At 59.0% G+C, this 23087-nt stretch overlaps 1 protein-coding gene across 1 annotated transcript in view; it reads left to right on the forward strand.

The window, feature by feature from the left end:
- CCDC105 (coiled-coil domain containing 105) overlaps positions 1-19628 on the forward strand; it is a 36689-nt gene extending 17061 nt beyond the window's left edge. Inside the window, exons 2-8 of the mRNA XM_037913569.2 lie at positions 2498-3059; positions 4524-4628; positions 5797-5995; positions 6654-6820; positions 16279-16374; positions 17806-17919; positions 18613-19628. Coding sequence (XP_037769497.1) covers positions 2505-3059; positions 4524-4628; positions 5797-5995; positions 6654-6820; positions 16279-16374; positions 17806-17919; positions 18613-18813 — 1437 coding nt within the window. The 5' untranslated portion in view covers positions 2498-2504 and the 3' untranslated portion in view covers positions 18814-19628. The remainder of the gene's footprint in view (positions 1-2497; positions 3060-4523; positions 4629-5796; positions 5996-6653; positions 6821-16278; positions 16375-17805; positions 17920-18612) is intronic.
- Positions 19629-23087: the final 3459 nt, after the last annotated feature.

The raw sequence follows: 23087 nt of genomic DNA on the forward strand, positions 1-23087 counted from the left end.
TCTGATGCCCTCTTCTCCCTTGGCTCCCCTCCGATATCTCCTGGAAGGTGATGAACATGGCCCCTGCACACACTCTATGAGCTCAATGATGGCATCTGGGCCCAGCCCCTGGGTCTGCATCTGTAGGAGGATCCGGACAGTGCATTCCCCTAGGGGAGAGGCGAGCCAGGGATAGGTGGGGGGACGTCCCTCTAGGGCCCCCACATGGGAGAGGGTTGATCCCAGGGTCCCCACCCTCCTCTCCCACTGTGAACCTCTTGCTGAAGAAGTTGCGGCACAATAACCTCACCATGGGGACGATGGGACCTGGGGCGGAAGGGAGCCAGGATGATATACAGGGGTGGAACAAGCAGACCAGGGGGAAAGCTCGGACCTGGGTCTGCATGGCCAGATGGAAGGGTAGCATGGGGCTGTTGTAGGTTCAGAGATTCCCAGGCCAGAAGGGATCTCTGTGCCTATCCAGTCTGAGCAACAGGCCGGAGAAATGCCCCACAATAATCCCTACAGCATATCCCGTCAGGATGGGTCATGCGGGTGGAGATGTTACTGGCACCGCGGGATGGGCTGGCAGAAGGGGGCGGGTGTGTCCCCTCCAGGGGCTGTTCAGCCAAGCCCCAGCAGGCCCTGTTCAGGCTCTCAACTTGCCCCGAACACCATGGCCAACCCCTGGGTCATGGCAACTGGTCCTGCTATGCAGGGTCTGCATAGCCGCGTGTCACGGTGACGGTGTGCCTGGGCCTGGCACTGGCGGCAAGCAGGGCATCCCCCAGCCCTGGTCCTCCGAGCCCCAGGCTCTGGCCTCCTGCCTCCCAGCTGGCCAGATGGTGGGAGCCCCCTTCCCAGAGTGAATTGCTCTCTGTCCCCTGGTCCCGCTCTCCCCAGCTAGGGACACTAGGGGAGGGTGGCCCAGGCTGTCCTTGCTTATGGACGGTATGCACGGGAGCTCTCCCCCCTGTTGCCGGCACCCAGTGCCAGAGGCGAACAACAGGGGTTCGTTACCCGGTGTGCGTCACCCAATAATCACAACGGGGTGGAGAAGCAGAAAAGTTTATTTGCAGCTGCAAACAAGGTACAGGGAGAATAGAATCTCAAATCCTGCACACAGAGCAGGAAGTTACACAGGCTTTATACATCCTTTCTTCAGCATACTTATCCAATAATAAGCTGCCCTAAGTATCCATATAGCCAGCCAATCCAGTTCCCAGCTAGTTCCCTTGTTCTCTGTACCATCTGTTAAACCATACGTAAAGCTGCTTTATTCAGCATTGTTCTTCCATATCTGCCCTGTTTGCCTTGTTTAGTTTCAGGCAGTCTGACTTTGCAACATATTGTTGCAGATCCTCAGCATAACTGCTGCGAGTGCCTCCAGGCGGGGGGGCCAAGGACACTTGGGCCTAGTATGCATAACTGCTGCGAGTGCCAACACCCCGCTGGCAGCAGTAGTGAGATCCTTACTCGCACTATGGTCACTCCAACCCCTTTCCCTGAAGAGACACTGCCCAGCCCCGCAGCTCCCCCTCCAGGATTGGGCCTGGTGCCAGGGGCAAAATCCCATCTGTCTGCTTCCTGCTGGCTCAGAGGGTTTGATCCCCCCATGGCTCCCCCTTTTCCCTCCAGGCCACGTCAGACGTGATCCCACACACACACACACAACTGTATGGGACTGAGGCATTGTGAGGTGGTACCCGCTGCCGTGGCAACCGTCCCCATGGCGAGACACAGACCCTGAGAGGCGGTGCGGGCGAGGAGGGAGGCGGGTGCCTGGGGGGAGCTCCCAGGATCTGACATTGTCGCCGGCACTGGGGCATCCACCCATGGGGCACAGAGAGCTGGTATCGTCCTGATCCCATACCAGGCAGGAAGGCTCCTCGCAGGCAGGGAGAGCCACCATGGGGAAGCCAGCCCCCTAGCCTCCTGCCCCTCCCTGCCCTGACCACGAGTCAGCCAACTCCCCAGCCTCCTGCCCCTTCCTACACCCAGGTCTGATCCACGGGCCAGCCAGCCCCATAACCTCCACCTCTCCCTGCCCCCAGGTCTGACCATGGAGCAGGCCCCTCCCTGCCCCTGAGGTCTGACCCATGGGCCAGCCAGTCCCCTATACCCCCACCCCTCCCTGCCCCCAGATCTGATCCACCAGGTAGCCAGCCCCTTATCCCCCCATCACTCCCTGCCCCCTGGATCTGACTCACAGGGTTCTACCAGCCCCCTATCCCCCGCCCCTCCCTACCCCTGAGGTCTGACCCACTGGGTAGCTAGCCTCCTATCCCTCCTGGCTCTCCCTGCCCCTCAGATCTGACCCATAGGCCCAGCCAGCCCAGTATGCCCTGCCCTGTGTCAGACCCACTCACACACCGTAGGGCTGGAGTAACCCTGAGTTGGGTGGTCCCAGGCCGGAAGGCACCTTGAAGGGGATGGGAGACGGGGCTCAGGACCCTGGCTGTCTGTGGCAGAGGGGCTCTCCCAAGCCAGGCGGTGCTGACCCCTCTTTTCCCCACAGCTTGGCCATGGGACCCCCCGATGAGCTGCTGCGGGGCCAGGCGGGCCCGGAGGCCTGGCGCAATGAGGCCAAGGCCACAATGCGGGCGGCGCAGCAGCTGCGGGGGCGCTGCTGGCGGGAGGCGGTGGCGCAGTGGCGCCCACCGCAGCCCCCAGGCCAGCCCCAGGAGACGCCCTACGAGCGCCGCACTCGGCTGCAGGGCTGGCGCTTTAAGCTGGACGTGACGGCGGCTGGTGAGACGCTGGAGAAGCCACCCGAGGGGCCAGGCATCACACTGTGGAAGAGCAAGATGAAGCCCCCACCCTGGGTGAGCCAACTGCCCCTGCCCTGCTTCCGGGACCACTGCGCCAGCCAGAGCAATGGGCTGGCCGCCCACTATGCCAGCGCTGTGCGCCTGGTGGTCAGCCGACTGCGCCAGGCACTCACTGAGCTCAACGAGCAGGCCAAGTGCCTCAACCTGTCACGCCAACACCTCGATGCCGCCCTGGCCAAGGTGCGCACTGCACTGCTCACCAACCGGCAAAGTGCTCTGGTGCGCGGGCACCGGCCCCCGGCCGAGCAGGTGAGACCCCCCCTCATATCTCCCGCACCCCATTTCCCCGTCTGTGCCCTCTATCCCCTCATGCCCCATATCCCCCATGCCCCATTTTCCACCTGTGCCCTCTATCCCCTGGCGCCCTGTATCCCCCATGTCCCGTAACCCCCCAGCAGGGCCAGGTGCAGGCACTGGCCCCCAGCCAAGCAGATGAGCGCCCCCACCCTATATACCCCGCACCTCATTTCCCCTGTGCCCTCTATCCCCCGTGCCGCACATCCCCCCAGCATGGCCAAGTGCAGGGATGGGCCCCTAGCCGAGCAGATGAGCGCCCCTGCCCTGTATCCCCCATGCCCCATTTCCCATGTGCCCTCTATCCCCCCATGCCCTGTGTCCCCCCATCCCAGGCATGGACACCAGCCCCCCATCGAGCAGGTGGGAGCTCCAATAACTTGTATCCCTGTGTGCTCCATATCCCCTGTGCCCCATATCCCCCTCACTCCTTATCCACGCCCCATGTCCCCCACCAAGCAGGTGAGCGCCCCCCAGATCCCATATTCACCCACACCCAATGTTCCACACACACACCCCTGTGCCCATCACCCCCCAGCATAGCCAGATGCTGGCATTGACACCCGCCCCCCACTGAGCAGGTGACAGCCCCCTACCTCATATCTCACCAGGCCCCATTCCCCCCACACCCTATATCTTGCCCTGCCTGTTTCCCTCCCGTGCCCCATAGACCCAGCACTCCATGTCCCCCCCAGTGCACCCAGACACAGGCACCTGCAGGTGACATCCCCCCATGGCCCGTATCCCTGATACACCCCATATCCCCCCAAGCCGTGCCACTCCCCCAGCCTGGCCAAGTGCGGGCACTGACCCGCCCCCCTCACCGAGCAGGTGAGAGCCCCCTGAGCTCCATATCATCCCCACAGGGCAGGCAACAGCTCCACACTGTGCCAGTGAAAGCCCCCCACCCCTTGTGTGGCCCCATGCCCCATATACCCTCATGTTGCATATCCCCCTCTGTGCCCCACCACCTCCCAGCATGGCCAGGCACCAGGACCAATCCCCCACCAAACAAGTGAGAAGGCCCCCATAGTCCCACACTCTTTATCCACCCCCTGTGCCCCATCACCCCCCATCACAACCTGTCATGGGCACCGACAACCCATGCACCCCACATCCCTGCCCAGCACAGGCCCCCACTGAGCAGATGAGAGTCCCCAGGTGTTTCCCATCCTCCCCATGCCCCGTATCCCTTACACTCACCCCCTTCCCCAGCATGGCCACCCATGGGCACCGCCCCACCCCCAGAGCAGGTGATACCCCCACACCTATCCACCCCATATCTCCACCACACACCCCCAGCCCCCTCCCACCCCAGATTCCCCCAGCACAGCCAGCACTGAGCCTGGAATGGCTGGCTTTGCTGAGGGCTAAGCATTCACCCTGCCCCCGTCTCTGCCCATGTCCCCCCACCCCCAGGCCCCAGACCAGGTGGACGCACTGCTGCGGTGGGAACGCAAGGAGCTGCAGAGGCTGAAGGTGGAGCTGGAAGGGCACATGGACATGTCGGAGGCGCACCTCAAGGTGGGGCCGGGGGAGGGAGGGTCACAGGCCTAGACAGCAACTAGATGCCAGGGCAGGTGCTGGGCACTACCCGGTCAGTCTGGCAGTGGGTGAGCAGGTGTGTCGGGTGGTTGCCATCCCTGCCAGTATGTCCCCTTGGGGCTGGGCGACCAGCTCCCTCCTCTGCCGCACCCCCTGCTGACAGGTGCTCGAGCTCCGCGGTGCACTCAGCACTCTGTCCCGGGCACTGAAAACCCGGCAACCCACAGTCCAGTATCCCACTCTGGTCCCTCTGGGGCACTGGGCCAGGTGCTGGAGCCGGGGCCCCTTCTCAGCGGGATGCCAGCTGCCCTTAGCCCACTATGTCAGCGCCAGGAGTACTGTCACCTCCCTGGTGGCTGGCAAAGAGTGCACCCCCCTCTGGGCCGCAGCCTGGGGGCCCTGTAGTGACAGGTTGGGGCTGTCTCCCCCACCCATGCTACCCACTGATGCGTCTTCCCATCGTAGCCTGGGCGCTGGCCCCTCCCCTGGGCGCCCGATGTGCCAGCTCCCTGCCGGTGTCTCCCCATTTGCCCCTCTTGCCAGGCTGCCCTGGCATCCCCCACGAAAACCCAGCGCAAAGGGAGCAGCTCAGCTCAACCTGTGCCCCCTTGGGCCATCCCCTGCTGGCCTGTTTTGAGTCCCTTGCTCTGTCCCTCGCTGTGCTCTTTGCCTGCCAGTCGCCAGCCTGCCCTGTGGTCAGGGTGCCTCACCCGCAGAGCCTGCTCCACCCCAGGGATTGATCCACATCTATCCTTCCACCCCTCCTGCCCAGGTTCCACCCCCCTGCCCATGGCTTCCCCCTTGCTGTGCTGGGCCCTCCCCAATCTTGCGCTGAGAGAGGCGCTGCAGAGATTGGTCCCTCTGACCGCAGCTGTCTCTGAGCTGGGCACTCACACTGGCGCGCTCTCTGGCAGCAGCTGGGCGAGTGTGGGGGGCACACTGACCTGTGTTTCCTGTGCCAGGCCCTGGGCAGATGTGGGGAGTGAGGGGGACACACTGACACCTGTTCCCCGTGCCAAGCACTGAGCAGATGTGGGAGTTTGAGGGTGAGGGGGACACACTGACCCCTGTTCCCCGTGCCAGGCTCTGGGCAGGTGTGGGGTTTGAGGGTGTGGGGGGGCACACTGACCCATGTCCCCTGTGCCAGGCACTGAGTGGGTGCCGGCACACCCTGGGGGCACTGTGCCAGGAGCGGGGGCAGGTGCTGGAGCTGCTGGGGCAGCCGCTGCGCATGGTGCTGCTGGAGGCCGAGCGTGACTCCTGGCTTAGCTTAAGCCGGCCCTCGTCCCCCTTCGTAGTGAGGAACCCCACCCCGGAGGCCAGCCCTGTTGGGCCCTACACGCCAGGTATGGCCTGGCCCGCTCCACCCTGGGGACCCCCCGCAGCCCTCCAAGAGCCCCCCTCAGCCCCTGTGTACCCCCATTTGCCCCCACTCATGAGCCCAGCCCCATCGGGCCCTACACGCCAGGTACGGCCCTGCCCCACCCCATCCCAGGGACCCCCCCCAGAGCCCCTGTGTACCTCCGGAGACCACCCATCACTCAGCTCCTCTCAGCCCATGTACTCCCAGGGACCCCCACCCCATTCACTCCCAGGGACCCCCCCAAGAGCCCCCTCAGCCCATGAGTACCCCCATTGCCCCCCACTCACAAGCCCAGCCCCACTGAGTCCTACATGCCAGGTATGGCCTGCCCCACTCCATTCCAGGGACTCCCTCTCCGCCCCCCTTCAGTCTTCCCCAGGGACCCTCCTCTCAGCCCCCCAAGAGCTCCCCTAGGGACCCCTGCCTTAGACTCCCAGTGTGTCCCTCCAGGACTCCACTAAACCCCCCACAGCACCCCCATATGCACCTCCAGCTCCCCTCACCCCTTTGATCCTGCCCCCCAGACCCCTTCCCCGTGTTCACCCCCCCAGGCCCATGGACGGCGTTGGGGTCACTGTGTCACAGAGGGAGGGCTGGGGTCTGCCCGGCCGGGGTGCAGTTCTGACCCCATGTCCCCCCAGAGTGCGCGGTGGCCATTGAGGAGGCGCGGTGCCTGACCCTGCGCTCCAAGGAGGTGCTGGCCACGCTCAGGGCAGCCACGGCCCAGGCCACGGCCACGCGCCACCAGGCCCAGGCTGCCCTCGATGGCAGTCTGCAGCGCAAGATGGACGAGACCCTGGCGCTCAAGGTACGGAGAGGGCATGCTCCTTGCCCCCCCCCCACGCTTCCCCACATGGAACCCCTGCCCCACACGGAACCCCGCCCCCTGCCACCCCCGCAAGCTGCCCCCCACAGAACCCCATCCCTCCCGCTGCCCCTTGCCCCCCACACACTGCCCCCCATGGAACCCCAGCCCTCCCCCTACCACCATGGAACCCCTCCCCCTGCCTCTACCCCCCCCGCCCGCATGCTGCCCCGCATGGAACCCCGCCCCTCCCCCAGCACGCTGCCCCCCACAGAAACCCTGCTTCCCCTGCAAGCTGCACCCCACGGAAACCCACCCCTCCCACATGCTGCCCCCCACAGAACCCCTCTCCCTCCCCCTGCCTCCCCGCATGCTGCCCCCCACAGAACCCCTATCCCTTCACCCACACGCTGCCCCCATGGAACCCCTCCCCCTGCTCCTGCCCCCCATAGAACAGCTCCCCCTGCCCCCCACATGCTGCCCCCCACGGAACCCCTCACCCTGCCCCTGTCCTCCACATGCTGCCCCCCACAGAGCCTCCCCATCTCCCCCCACATGTTGCTCCAGACGAACCCTTCCCCCTGCCTCATCCCCCCACATGCTGCCCCCCAAAGTACCCCACCTGTCCTCCTGCCCCTGCCTCCCACAGAAGCCCTTCACCTGCCTCTGGCCCCCCGCATGCTGCCCCCCATGGAACCCCTTACCCTGTCACCTCTGTGGCCGCCGGTACCACGACCCACCCTTTTAAATCTCCCGGGCCCATGGGAAATTGCCCCCTTTGCCCGCACCCGTCCCGTTGGCAGGCCTGCTTCCTAGATAGAGCCCCTGGGCTCCAGCCCTGCTCTCTGCTGGCGAGCCCAGTCTGTGCCCAGCCTCTCTGCGCAGAGCAGAGGGATCCGGTTCCCTCTGGGACACTGGGCACTCAGGGCATGGCTGGGAGAATGGCCTTCCCCTTGTCCACGTGCATTCGCCACTGAGCCGGGGTCGGCCTCGGCCAGTCCTTCCCCAGTGACACGCCGCAGCTCAGTCAGCCAGGCTACATTCAGACTGACCTGCCTGGAGAGCCAACAGTCTGGCCCCACCCCGGGGAGCCCTGCACAAGCGAGGAGAAACTGAGGCACACACAGGCATCATCAAACTATAATGGAAAATTCCCACTTCCTCATACCCGCTCCATAAATTGCCCGGAGCCCCCAAACCAGTGGGGCTTTCTGCCTAGCTGGGGGAGCCCCTGCCCCACATTCCCACATCCCCCAGCTCTATACCAGTCCCAAAGCCCCTGCCCCACACTCCCCACATCCCCATACCAGACCCACAGCCCCTTGCCCACACTCCCCCATCCTCCCCAGCTCTATACCAGACCCAAAGCCCCTGCCCCATACTCGCCCATCCCCCCAGCTCTATACCAGACCCACAGCCCCTGCCCCACACTCGCCCATCCCCCCAGCTCTATACCAGACCCACAGCCCCTGCCCCACACTCGCCCATCCCCCCAGCTCTATACCAGACCCACAGCCCCTGCCCCACACTCGCCCATCCCCCCAGCTCTATACCAGACCCACAGACCCTGCCCCACTCTCCCTCATCCCCATACCAGACCCACAGCCCTGCCCCACACTGCCCCTGTGCCCCCAGCTCTATACCAGACCCACAGCCTGTGCCCCACGCTCCCCCAGGCCCTCAGCTGTAAACCAGCTCCACAGCCACTGCACCATGCTCCCCCCAATCCCCCACCTCTATACCAGCCACACAGCCCCTGACCCAGACTACCCTCATCATCCCAAGCTCCTTACTAACCCCACATCCCTTGCCACACACTCCCCCCATCTCCCCAGCACTATACCAGACCCACAGCCCCTGCCCCACACTCCCCCCACACCCACAGCTCTACACCAGACCCACAGCCCCTGCCTCAGGCTACCCCGATCACCCCAGCTCCAGACCCACAGCCCATGCCCCACACTCCCCCCATTCTTATACCAGCCCCCCAGCCCCCCACAGCCCCCCAGCTCTATACCAACCCCACAGCCCCTGCCCCAGGCTACCCCCATCACCCCAAGCTCCTTACTAACCCCACAGCCCTTGCCACACACTCCCCACACTCCCCCAGCACTATACCAGACCCACAGCCCCTGCCCCACACTCCCCCATCCCCCCAGCTCTGCCACATCAGGGAAGAGTGGTCAATATACACAGTAAAGCGCTGCCCAAATAGATACGGCTGCACTTTTTAAGGGCCTGCACCATGGCCAGGCATTTCTTCTCTATGACCGCATAGTTCTGCTCCCGGGACAGCAGCTTCTTGCTCAGGTACCTGATGGGGTGTCTCTCCCCCTTAGCAACAGCTTGCATCAGCATCGTGCCCAGACCTGAGTCTGAGGCATCAGTGAACACTGTAAAGGGCTTGGCAAAGTCTGGGTTTACCAGATTTACTGGGCCCTGGATTAGAGCCTCCTTCAGCACACAGACAGCCCTCTGGCGCTGCTCAGTCCAGACCACCTTGTCTGGCTTACCCTTCTCACATAGATCAGTGATGGGGGCAGCTAGGGAGCTAAAGTGTGGTACAAACCTCCGGTAGTACCCCGCCATCCTGATAAAGGCCTGGACCTGTTTCTTGGTCTGGAGAATGGGCCAATCTCTGATTGTCTCCAGCTTGGCCGGCTCTGGGCTTGGGCAGCTGCTCCCCACCTTGTGGCCCAGGTATGATATCTCTGCCATCCCCACTTTACACTTTCCAGCTTTTACCATCAGTCCTGCCTCCTTGAGGCAGCCCAGCACCCTCTTCACCTGGGACATGTATTAATCCCAGGTCTGGCTAAAGACACAGATATCATCAATGTATGCCAGGGCCAAGTTCTCCATCCCCCTCAGTAACTGATTCACCCGGCGCTGGGAGGTGGCCGATGCCCCCTTGAAGTCGAAAGGCAGGACCAGGAACTCAGAGCGCCAATGGGGTGGTGAAGGCAGATTTCAACCTGGTATCTGGGTCCAAAGGCACCTGCCAGTCGCCCTTGGTGAGATCCATAGTAGAGAGGTAATGAGCCCCCCGCCAGCTTGTCTAGAATCTCACCAGGCCTAGGCATGGGGTAGGCATTGGACACATTGATGGCATTAAGCTTCTGATAGTCCCCAAAGAATCGGATCGACCCCTCTTTCTTGGGGACTAGCCCCACAGGTAAGGCCCATGGGCTGTTGAACGGCTGGATCACCTCTAAAGCCAGCGTGACCTTGACCTCTCTCTCCAGGTTCAGGGCTGTTTGTCCAGTGACTCTGAATGGGGGACTCCTGATGGGTGGATTGGCTCCCATCTAAGGGAAGAGATCCGCCAGGGGGTCTACCCGCTTCTCCTCCCAACCGTCCCGTACCAGGTCCAGGGGTCCCCTCACTCTCCTCCCATACAGCAGCTCGAAAGGGAAGAACGCTGTGGATTCCTGGGGCACTTCCCTGTACTTCAGGAGGGGCAGGTACTTCATAGAATATCAGGGTTGGAAGGGAGCTCAGGAGGTCCTTTAGTCCAACCCCCTGCTCAAAGCAGGACCTAATCCCCAATTAAATCATCCCAGCCAGGGCTTTGTCAAGCCTGACCTTAAAAACCTCTAAGGAAGGAGATTCCACCATCTCTCTAGGTAACCCATTCCAGTGCTTCACCACCCTCCTAGTGAAAAAGTTTTTCCTAATATCTAACCTAAACCTCCCACGCTGTAACTTGAGACCATTGCTCCTTGTTCTATCAACCAGTACCACTGAGAACAGTCTAGATCCATCCTCTTTGGAACCCCCTTTCAGGTAGTTGAAAGCAGCTATCAAATCTCCCCTCATTCTTCTCTTCTGCACACTAAATAATCCCAGTCCCCTCAGCCTCTCCTCATAAGTCATGTGCTCCAGCCCCCTAATCATTTTTGTTGCCCTCTGCTTGATTTTTTCCAATTTTTCCACATCCTTCTTGTAGCGTGTACTCCAGATGAGGCCTCACCAATGCTGAATAGAGGGGAATGATCACATCCCATGATCTGCTGGCAATGCCCCTACTTATACAGCCCAAAATACCATTAGCCTTCTTGACAACAAGGGCACACTGTTGACTCATATCCAGCTTCTTGTCCACTGTAACCCCTAGGTCCTTTTCTGCAGAACTGCTGCCTAGCCACTCGGTCCCTAGTCTGTAGCGGTGCATGGGATTCTTCCGTCCTAAGTGCAGGACTCTGCACTTGTCCTTGTTGAACCTCATCAGATTTCTTTTGGCCCAATCCTCTAATTTGTCTAGGTCCCTCTGTATCCTATCCTTACCCTCCAGCATATCTACCACTCCTCCCAGTTTAGTGTCATCTGCAAACTTCCTAAGGGTGCAGTCCACACCATCCTCTAGATAATTAACTAAGATATTGAACAAAACCAGCCCCAGGACCGACCCTTGGGGCACTCCACTTGATACCGGTTGCCAACTAGACATGGAGCCATTGATCACTACCCGTTGAGCCCAACAATCTAGCCAATTTTCTATCCACCTTATAGTCCATTCATCCAGCCCATACTTCTTTAACTTGCTGACAAGAATACTGTGGGAGACTGTATCAAAAGCTTTGCTAAAGTCAAGATATATCACATCCACTGCTTTCCCCTCGTCCACAGAGCCAGTTATCTCATCACAGAAGGCAATTAGATTAGTCAGGCATGACTTGCCCTTGGTGAATCCATGCTGTCTGTTCCTGATCACTTTCCTCTCCTCGAAGTGCTTCAGAATTGATTCCCTGAGGACCTGCTCCATGATTTTTCCAGGGACTGAGGTGAGGCTGACTGGCCTGTAGTTCCCTGGATCTTCCTCCTTCCCTTTTTTAAAAATGGGCACTACATTAGCCTTTTTCCAGTCATCCGGGACCTCCCCCGATCGCCATGAGTTTTCAAAGATAATGGCCAATGGCTCTGCAATCACATCCGCCAACTCCTTTAGCACTCTTGGATGCAGTGCATCTGGCGTCGTGGACTTGTGCTCGTCCAGCTTTTCTAAATAGTCCTGAACCACTTCTTTCTCCACAGAGGGCTGGTCACCTCCTCCCCATGCTGTGCTGCCCAGTGCAGTAGTCTGGGAGCTGACCTTGCTCGTGAAGACAGATGCGAAAAAAGCATTGACTACGTTAGCTTTTTCCACATCTTCTGTCACTACGTTGCCTCCCCCATTCAGTAAAGGGCCCACACTTTCCCTGACCTTCTTCTTGTTGCTAACATACCTGAAGAAACCCTTCTTGTTACTCTTAACATCTCTTGCTAGCTGCAACTCCAAGTGTGGATTGGCCTTCCTGATTTCACTCCTGCATGCCCGAGCAATATTTTTATACTCTTCCCTGGTCATTTGTCCAATCTTCCACTTCTTGTAAGCTTCTTTTTTGTGTTTAAGATCAACAAGGATTTCACTGTTAAGCCAAGCTGGTCACCTGTCATATTTACTATTCTTTCTACACATCGGGATGGTTTGTTCCCAGTGGTCTGTCTCAATTCTGCAGATGCTGATTCATAAAAGTCCTCAGCATCATCCTCAGGGTCCATAAAATCTCTCCGCCAGCCCATTGGACTGAGGGTGATATGCAGAGACCCAGGAAGGCTAGACCCCACATTTCTCCCACAAGCCCTGGAGCAGGGCTGACATGAAATTGGACCCCTGGTCTGTAAGGACCTTGCTGGGGACCCCTGCTCTGCTGAAGATGGTCAGCAGCGTGTCTGCCACAGTGTCTGCCTCGGTGGAGGACAGAGCCACTGCCTCTGGGTAGTGGGTGGCGAAATCCATCACCACCAGGATGTATTTCTTTCCGACTGGGTTTCCTTGCTGAGGGGCTCCACTATGTTCCGGAAAGGTTCCTCTATGATAGGCAGGGGTCTCAAGGGAGCTGGGTCTTCCCCACGCTCTGGAAGGGGTCACAGGACCTGCAGTACTGCTGGGCTGCGTCACAGACTCCAGGCCAGAAAAAGTTCTGCCACCGCTGCTGCCTGGGGCACTGGATCCCCGGGTGTCCTGAGAGAGGAACATTGTGGGCCAACTCCTTGCCATGCATTTAAATCTTGCAGGTGGAAGGATCTTACGAAATTCACAGTTAGTATTATAGATGCCGGCAGAGCAGCACTGCATACCCTTCCAGAGTCGCTCCTTTCCACAGGATGCAGCTTGATAAAGCTGGCACCACCAGCTGCCTCCTGATTCCCCACAGTTCTACTTCCCCTTGGGGAGCCCATTCCCAGTACAGGAATCCTTCTCCCACAGCAATCTTTCCCTGCAGCCTTCCCCAAGGGGGTTTGCAGGGCGGTGGCCAGCAAGTTCCCTCAGCTTCTCCAAGGAGGCATCCTGCAGCTCGGTCTGGAATTCAGCTCTTGGGGAAGGGATGGGGACCTGTTCCCTCTCGCTGGCTGGGCCTGGGGTCACAGCACCACTGAGCCCTGTCCCAGCAGCACATCTGGACAAGGCAAACCTGGTTGGCAGCTGACCTGCCCTGCCTGTGTGTCTGCCCACTCAGCTGGGGTCTCAGCTCCCACCATGCTCAGCGCTGCCCTGGCTGTCCCAGTGGGATTAGGCAGCGAGCTCGCTGCTTTGGTCACAGCATCAGAGCCATCGTGAGACCCCTTTCCAGTGTGCAGGGGGGCGGGGAGCATCTCTCCGTCCCACTCAGCCCCAGGGCTCTGGTTACAGACAAGCAGGTATCCCGAGCCTAGCAGCTCCTCCCCCCTGCCAGCCAGGTCATTTGATTTTCACTGACAATTTCAGTCTCAGTCGATTGGTTCCCTGGATTCAAATTCAAATCCTTGGCCGTTACAGGACCAGGGTCTGGATCCTGTCCCAAATAGACACAGGCATCCCACAACAGGACCTCACAGCTGAGAATCCCAACTACCAGCCAGCCTGACCCCTCCTGTGTCTGCACAGGGATCTGGACCATAGGCAGGGTGAATGGTTTCATACCTGGGACCTTCATCCAGGTCGCACAGCTCTTCAGCATCTGGTGAGGCTGCACCACCCAGGGCCTGACAAGGGTTCTCTCTGTCCCAGGATCTCTCCACCCCAGGAATGTCTCCCCATTGACCACCACCTTCCGCTCTCACTGGGGGTCCAAGGGGCCTGAGCCCAGGAGAGTCCACGCAGACATATAGGCTGGGGCCAGGAGTGGAAGCCTGTCCACCACCCCATCAATCTGGCTGACGCGTCTATGGCCTTGAGACTCAGCAAGGGAGCTAGATACCAGGGCTTTTCCACAGGATCCCCCTTGTTCAAATCACCAGCCTGCTCGAAGGCAGTGAGGTGGGCATCCACATCCCCCCCTCCTTAACCAGGGGCAGCAATTTAGTATTGAGGTTCCCTGAGGAACTGGCACCCAGGGGTCTATCCCCATTCACCCCTGGGAAGTCCCCTATGCCTCTCCGCTCCACCACCGCCAGTTCATGCTGCTGCTGCTCCTCCGACAGCTCTTTCTCGGGCTCTCGCTGTCTCTCATGGTCCTCTCACTCCTTCTCACTGTCCTCCAGCTCTTTCAGACTCAGCTCCAATTCCATCCGTCTCTGATCCCCTGATGGGGAACCTGATCGTGAAGACCCCCGTCTGGTTGGGGACAGGAGTCCTTGGGATGCCTGGCTACTGCTCCAGCTGCTCCCAGATCCTCTTGTAGCCCCATTTAGGTCAGGAATCTGCTCCTTAGAGTGGTCATCGTCCTCCAGCGGCACAATTAACAGTGCTTTGGTGAACTTTCCAATGCGTAACCCTCTCTTTTTGCACAGGTTTACAATGTCCTTCTTAAGGAGATGGTGATAGGCCATCACTTTGCTGTTCCCAAGTTGTTGTGGACTTTCAGGCCTGTGTGCTCTAAGCTCCCCACTGTTTCCAGGTAGAACCCCTACTGTGCCAGCTCTTCTCCAGGTCATCAACTCTCGCCCAGAGTCAAGCCACAGACTCCTCCACCCCTGGAACCGCTCACCGCAGTCCCCGGGGAACCCCGTTACTGCAACAGTCCTTCTCGCTGGTCACACACTCTTAGGGGTTAAGCGTAGCTCCTTCGCCTCCCGGAACTGCTCCTCTCTGAGCCTTCAGCACACCTGGTCCTCGTTAATCCCCCTTCCTTTTGCTGCTCCCCAGTCACTTACTGCAGGAAGCGCCATCCACGGGGTGCAGTACCTCTCACCACTGCCACCAGTTGTCACAGAGTGTGGGGGAGTCAGGGCCCCGCAGACCCACTTCCTGCAATTCACCATGACTCTCAGCCAGCCATGAAATCAGAAGGTTTATTAGATGACAGGAACACAGTCTAAAACAGAGCTTGTAGGTACAGAAAACAGAACCCCTCAGTCAGGTCCATCTTGGGAGGTGGGGAGCCCAGACCCAGGTTCTGGGCCTCCCCCCATCTCCCCAGCCAGCTCCAAACTGAAACTCCCTCCCCCTCCTCTGGCCTTTGTGCCTTTTCTGGGCAAGGAGGCCACCTGATCTCCAACACCTTCAGTTGGCACCTTGCAGGGGAGAGGCCCAGGCCATCAGTTGCCAGGAGACAGGGTGTCGGCCATTCCCTGTGCAGACAGCATCACACTGCCCCTCTAGGGCTCTGCAACAATCACACACCCTTATCTCAGCACCTAGATCCTTAATAAATGCATAGGGGAAACTGAGGCATCCACACAGTATTCAGAGAAAACATTAAGAACAGTCCCACTTCGTCACATAATTCCTATACTAGCCTCTGCCGCACACTCCCCCATCCCCCCAGCACCATACCAGTCCAACAGCCCCTACCCCACACTCCCCCGTGCCCCAGCTCTATACCAGACCCACAGCCTCTGACCCACACTCCCCCCAGCTCTATACCAGACCCACAGACCCTGCCCCACACTGCCCCATCCCTTCAGCTCTATATTAGCCCCACAGCCCTTCCCCACACTCCCCCATCCCCATACCAGACCCACAGCCCCTACCCCATGCTCCCCATCACCCCAAGCTCCTTATCAGACCCACTGCCCTGCCCCACACTCCCCCAAGCTCCTTACTAGCCCCATGCTCCCCCATCCCCCCAGCTCTGTACCAGCCCCACAGCCCATGCACCACACTCCCCCATCCCTCCAGCTCAATAACAGCCCTACAGCCCCTGCCCCAAACTCCCCCAACCCCCCAACTCTATAGCAGCCCCACAGCCCCTGCCCCATGCTCCCCCATCCCCCCAGCTCTATACCAGCCCCACAGCCCCTGCCCCAGGCTGCCCTCATGCCTCCATCCCTATATCAGACCCACAGGCCCAGAACCACACTGCTGTGGCAGGGGATGGCACACTAAAGGACTGATTGTGCCCCACCCCCATTGGGAGGCCAAGCGGGGGCTCAGGCCCCAGCTACGGGCTGGGGGAAGGTCTCTGGTGTGGTCCCTGAACCTGGGGGTTGGGGTGACCTGTCCCTGTGGGGACCCAGTGTGACCCCCACACCTCACCCTGTGCTCCCTCCCCGGCCAGGAGCGTCTCTACATGGCACTGGGGGGCATGCGCAGCACCCTGAACCGTTGCCAGCGCTTCCACGGGGAGCTGGGCATCACCCAGGGCATGACCATGGTGAGTGGGGGCGGAGGGGGTTGGGGGAGGTGACCCTGTGCTGGGAGGGCAGGGGAGCTGGGGGCTGGTGTGTGTGTGGGGAAACTTTGCTGGGGGGCGGGCAGGAGTGTTACCCACTAAAATTCTCTGTTACTCACACACTCTAGGACATCCCACCTTTACCCAGTTCCTAGGGCTCAAGGCGTAACCCTCTTAATTTAGGTACCCCCACCCTTTCCCACTTCCTAGAGCTCCAGGCAAAAGGCACCTAACTTTACCCCTCCGTGGGCTCTGGGCAAACACCCTTTCCCTATAGACTCAGGGCTTAATCTTTTGAGGGGTTTATGGAATCTTTTACCAGTGAAAGAGCTTTACACAGCAATATCCTACATAACCTCGATTTATTAACCATCACCAAAAACCAGAATGCACACGCTACACATACAATGCTCACCACTCCTAAAGAGACAGATGGACTTTTCTTAATGGCCAGTCAGGATCAGGTCATCTCGGGAACTCCAGTTTCTGCACAGTGTCATTGGCAGGGTGTTGAGTTCTGGCAGCTCTGTTCTTGGGGTTGTGTCCTGGAGTTGGTTCCCAAAGAACTTCCTTTTGGTCCCCAGTTTATATGGTGAAACTTGAGGCCTGCTTAGCTGTACCTTAACCAATCATGACACTAACCAGTGCTACCACACTGTAACAACATTTTTAACCAATCCTACCCCACCACTGTAATCAATTTACACCTAGCAAAATTAATTATGTAACAAACAGAAACAATCAAAGAACCAGACAGAGATCATACAGACAAACAACAGGGAAGTGGGGACCATAATGACAAAACAATAAAGAAATGAGGATTTCACAACCACAACTATTGATAAGTGATTTCTTGACAGACACAATGCTATAAAACTAAGTTTTCTTTAACAACCTTAAGATTTGTTTCTTTATCTGGTGATAGTGGGTGCCATTAGGATGGCGTCTCCTTCTTAACAGCCTGATACTACATAGTTTTAGTGTAATTTAGATGGAATGTGAGGATGTGACTTCCTGCTTCTCAGCTAATGGCTGCTGCTCTTTTAATCTGGCTGCAGAGGCAGGCCTTCGGCTTTAGGACTTGCAATATGGCTACAGACAAAGGCCTTATCTTTACGGGGGAAGGAGGGACCAGCTGGGGGCAGGCAGGGAGTGACGCTTTGCTGGGGGGCAGGAAGGGAAGAAGGGACCGGCTGGGGGCACCCGGGGAATGGGCAGGGGAAAAAGGGACTGGCTGGGAGCACCTGGGGGATGGGCAGAGGAAGAAGGGACTGTCTGGGGGGATTGGCAGGGGAAGGGCAGACTGGCTGGGGGCACCCGAGGGATGGACATGGGAAGGAGAAACTGGCTGGGGGTGGAGGGGGCTCCCCCAGGTGAGGCTGCCCTGCTCTGACCCCTGCTACATTGTTCTAGGGCCCTGAGTCCAGCCAGTACCTGGAGGCGCGGGAGAAGCTGACCCGGCCCCTGGTGCGGGTGTACCAGCACCATGTGGGCACCCAACTGCCTGAGGCCCAGATCCTCACCCAGGTAAGTTCCAGGGGTCTCACCCACTGGTATGGCTGTAGGGAGCAGTGGTGTTGCCCATCCGGGGGTACCTTGCCCGGTTGTGGTGTCTGTAGCGTGGTGACAGTGTTGCTGGATGGGGGTACTTTGCATGGCTGAGATGGCTATAGGGGGTAATGGTCTTTCTGAGCAGGGGTACTTTGCCCGGTTGTATGAGGGTGAAGGTTTTGCTGGATGGGGGTACCTTGCATGGCTGGGATGGCTATGGGGGTGATGGTCTTTCTGTGCGGGGCTTTCAGGGCTGATGGTGCTGCTAGTTGGAGGAACCTTGCCCAGCTATATGAGGGTGATGGTGTTACTGGACAGGGATATCTTGCCTGGCTGTAGGGGATGATGGTGTTGCTGAGTAGGGATACCTTGCCTGGCTGCGATGGCTGTAGGAGTGACAGCACTGGTTGGCAGAGATACCTTCCCCAGCCATAGGGGGGTGATGGTGTTGCTGAGTGGGGGTACCTTGCCTGGCTGTGATGGCTGTAGGGGTGACAGCGTTGCTTGGCAGGAGTATCTCACCCTGCTACAGGGAGGTGATGGTGTTTCTGGAGGAAGGGTGACTTTGCCTGGCTGCTAGGGGTGAGGTGTAGTTAGGTGGGATTCGGGAGTACCTCAGCCGGCTGCAGGGAGGTGACACTGTTCCCTGTCCACCTGTCCCTCCCGCAGGGCAGCGTGCTGCTGGAGCGTTCCCTGCAGAAGGCGGCGGCCAATGTGCAGCAGATGCAGGCCACCCAGCGGCACCTGCGTGCCTCCATCCGCGACAAGCAGACGGGCTTCCACGTAGATGCCAGCGTGCAGCGCCTGCGCCGCCGCCGCATGCACCCCCGCAGCAGCCTGGGGGAGGCCTGCCAGCTGCTCTGCTCCTAGGGGGCCCCCACAGCCAGAGCACGAGAATAAAATCCCCAGAGACTTTTGACCTGCCCAAGAGTGTTACCCCACGCGGGGGGGATGCAGGGCCTGGAGCGGGGCAGGCTGGGGAGGCCAGGTGAGAATGGGAACGGGAGAATGGGAATGGGAGGATCAGGGGTATGAGGGAGGCCAGGTGGGGTGGGGGTGGGGAGGTGTCACAGAGCCACAGGATCAGTGCTAACCCCCAGCTTTTAAACAGTCCCTTGGAGGATCCACTTCTTCAGTGAGCCAGACCCCCCAGGGGCCCCACTCTTCTGCAAGGGGAGGCCACACGGCCTTACCACCTCCTGGAGTGAGACCCTGGGCTCCAGTACTGGGGTTTACAATGGTGCCAGTGGCTCCATGGAGCTGGCCCCATGGTCAGAAGGGGCCCCGGCCTGCTCTGCTTGCACTGTGCCCCAAGACCCCACCAGCCCGCTGGCTCTCCCCACTCATCACTTGCTCCTCTCCACCCCCTGGCCCCACCTGCCAGCTCCTCTCTGCCCCCTGGTTGGACCCAAGTGCACCTCTGGCTCTGGGCAGTCTCTGCTTCCCATCCCCACCTGAGCCTGGCCAGTCTCATCCAGTTGCGGGGGGGACAGTAAAGGGGGCTTGGCTGGGCCCCTCCAGGCAAGTGGATCCTGAGGGAGCCCAGCTGGGGCAGGCCCTGGCCTGGCTGATCAAGCCACTCCGGAGGAGCCAGAGTGATTCCCGGCCCTGGGACCAGCCCTGGCTGCGCTGATGGCTCAGCCCGGCAGACACAGTCGCCTCCCAGCAGGGCTAGTGAGTGCGGCCAGGAGGCAGGGCATGGGGGAGTGGGTCTCTGGAAGGTCTGGAGGGGGCAGTGTGCTTGGCTGTGAGGGGCGGGGAAGATCTGCGTGTGTTGGGGCACTAGGGAGGGGGTTCTGTGTGGGGTGCTTGGTAGTTGTGGTGGGGCTGTGGGCATGGGGGCGCTGGGCAGGAGTGGTGTTGTGCAGGGGACTGTGCATTTGTGTCAGGGTCTGGGGGGGGGGCACTGTGCATAGTGGGTTCAGGGGGCTCTGGCCATAGGGAATCAGCGGGATGTTCTGGTGTTGGGGGGGGAGGGGCTGTGTGGTGTGGCATGGGCCCACCCCTGAGGGGAAGGGGCATGCTGGCAGCACAGGGCTGGGCGGACCAGTGTGTGTCTGGCAACTGCCAGTTTGTAAATAGTGCCCTTGCACTGGGCTGGGCCGAGCGGGGCCAGCCCTGCCATGCCATGCCCCATTGCCTCTGGCTGGCCCCTCGCTCTCGGGACTATCCTCCCCGTCCCATGCTCAATTGCCTCCATGGGGGCCCACAAATATGTTTGGCGCCAGGCCCACAAAAGTTTTATCTGGCCCTGCTGGGCTCCAGCCTTCCTGCTTTACGCCCTGAGCTCTTCCCAGCGAGTCCAGCTGAGCCAGACTCCTGGGCAGAGACCTGCCTGCTCTTCAGGGCCCAGTCAGCTGTTCAGTGCTAGGGTCTCCCGTTGGCTTTCCGGATCCTCCATTGATCCAGGTCAGTTTCAGCCAGTCCTCTAACGACCCAGGCAGCGAGGTGACACCCCCTCCAATCTCTCCTGTGCTGCCCCAGGAGCAGAGTTAACTGTCCTGGAGCCACTGTGTAGCACTGTAAAGTACTGGGGGAAACTAAGGCACTCATTGGCATTGGAAAAAATATTACAGAAAATTCCCACTTTGTCACATGGAGGCCAGGAGGTGAGGTTGGGGAGCAGATGGGAGGTTGGGTGGGGAAGGGATCTGGGAGGGAATAGGGGACAGGGGAGGCCAGGTGGGTTGGGGCTTGGGAGGCACTGGAAAAGCTAGGTATAGTGGGGGTTGGGGAGGCCAGGGGGCACTGTGGAGGCCATGTGGGGTGAAGGTTGGGAGACACTAAGAAGTCTGGGTGTGGTGGGGGGTGGGAGGCAGGGGCTGCTGGGGAGACTGGGTGGGATGGAGGTTGGGGGGCAAAGAAGGAGGCCGGGCAGGGTGGGGGCTGAGAGGGGGACTGGAGAGAGTGGAGGGGGCGAGGGTTGGAGGGGGACAGGGGAAGCTGGGTGGAATGAGAGTTGGAGGGCACTGGGAAAGCCAGGCTGGGGGAAGGCTGGGTGAGATGGGAGTTAAGGGGGGCATGGGAGAGGCTGGGCAAGGTGGGGTGGGGAGGACACCAGCAAGCCCCCTGTCAGGCTCTGGGGAGCCAAGCCCACTCCTCCTTCCATAGCTCTGGACACGTTGGCGGAGCCGCCCTGACGTCCCCCAGCCAAAAGGCTGGCTGAACACCGAGGGGCCCAGCAAGGACACTCCCAGCCTGCGCTGCCTGCTGCCTGCCCCCGGTGACTGGCCTTGACCCTTTCACCATGTGGCCGATGTGCGAACCAGGCTAGCTGGCGGCTCCCTCCCCCAGAGCTGGGCCGGCTGCGCAGGGCTCCTAGTGAGGCCATCACCGATGCACATGCATGGGCACCTCCCAGGGCCTTCCCTGCTAACTGGGGGGGCCCTGCCACTCTAGGCAGAACCCCAAAGAGTTTCCAGGCTGAGGTGTTCTGCCTGCTTAGGCTTGTCGCCTGGCATTTCCATGCCCCACTAGCCCTAGTTCAGCACCAGCTATGCCAGTCCTTCTCCTTGGAGAGCTTATTTTGTCATGATGCAAGGCACTGCATTTAGCCGTAAGGAGTGGAAATCTATCAACTTCATGAAAAAACTCGTACAGATACAGACAGACATCATCTTCCTTTCCAAATGCAAACAGATGGACATCATACCGAAAGAACTGAAGGTAAAAAATCCATTACAATCTACATATCACATGGACTATGCTGACAGCTTGTGCCACACGCTCTCAAAGAAACTGTGGAACCACCTGATCAACATCCTCTACAGCAAACAGGGAAAGATTAAGAATGAGCTCTCAAAACTGGAAACTCTCATAAAAAACCAACCTTCCACACAAACTTCCTTGTGGCTGGACTTTACTAAAACTAGACAAGCCATTTACAGGGACAAACCATCCCAATGTGTAGAAAGAATAGTAAATATGGCAGGCGACCAGCTTGGCTTAACAGTGAAATCCTTGCTGATCTTAAACACAAAAAAGAGGCTTACAAGAAGTGGAAGATTGGACAAATGACCAGGGATGAGTATATAAATATTGCTCGGGCATGTAGGAATGAAATCAGGAAGGCTAAATCACACCTGGAGTTGCAGCTAGCGAGGGATGTTAAGAGTAACAAGAAGGGTTTCTTCAGGTATGTTGGCAATAAGAAGAAAGCCAAGGAAAGTGTGGGCCCCTTACTGAATCAGGGAGGCAACCTAGTGACAGAGGATGTGGAAAAAGCTAATGTACTCAATGCTTTTTTTGCCTCTGTCTTCACGAACAAGGTCAGCTCCCTGACTACTGCATTGGGCAGCACAGCATGGGGAGGAGGTGGCCAGCCCTCTGTGAAGGAAGAAGTGGCTCGGGACTATTTAGAAAAACTGGACGTGCACAAGTCCATGGGGCCAGATGCGTTGCATCCGAGAGTGCTAAAGGAATTGGCGGATGTGATTGCAGAGCCATTGGCCATTATCTTTGAAAACTCATGGCGATCCGGGGAAGTCCCGGAAGACTGGAAAAAGGCTAATGTAGTGCCAATCTTTAAAAAAGGGAAGAAGGAGGATCCTGGGAACTACAGGTCGGTCAGCCTCACCTCAGTCCCTGGAAAAATCATGGAGCATGTCCTCAAGGAATCAATTCTGAAGCACTTCGAGGAGAGGAAAGTGATCAGGAACAGTCAGCATGGATTCACCAAGGGCAAGTCATGCCTGACTAATCTAATTGCCTTCTATGATGAGATAACTGGTTCTGTGGATGAAGGGAAAGCAGTGGACGTGTTATTCCTCGACTTTAGCAAAGCTTTTGACACAGTCTCCCACAGTATTCTTGTCAGCAAGTTAAAGAAGTATGGGCTGGATGGATGCACTATAAGGTGGCTAGAAAATTGGCTAGATTGTCGGGCTCAACGGGTAGTGATCAATGGCTCCATGTCTAGTTGGCAGCTGGTATCTAGCGGAGTGTCCCAAGGGTCGGTCCTGGGGCCAGTTTTGTTCAATATCTTCATTAGTGATCTGGAGGATGGTGTGGATTGCACCCTCAGCAAGTTTGCGGGTGACACTAAACTGGGAGGACTGGTAAATACGCTGGAGGGTAGGGATAGAATACAGAGGCACCTAGACAAATTGGAGGATTGGGCCAAAAGAAATCTGATGAGGTTCAAC

Source organism: Chelonia mydas, chromosome 14 (genome assembly GCF_015237465.2).
Source record: "Chelonia mydas isolate rCheMyd1 chromosome 14, rCheMyd1.pri.v2, whole genome shotgun sequence".
In the NCBI taxonomy this organism is placed as follows: domain Eukaryota; kingdom Metazoa; phylum Chordata; order Testudines; family Cheloniidae; genus Chelonia; species Chelonia mydas.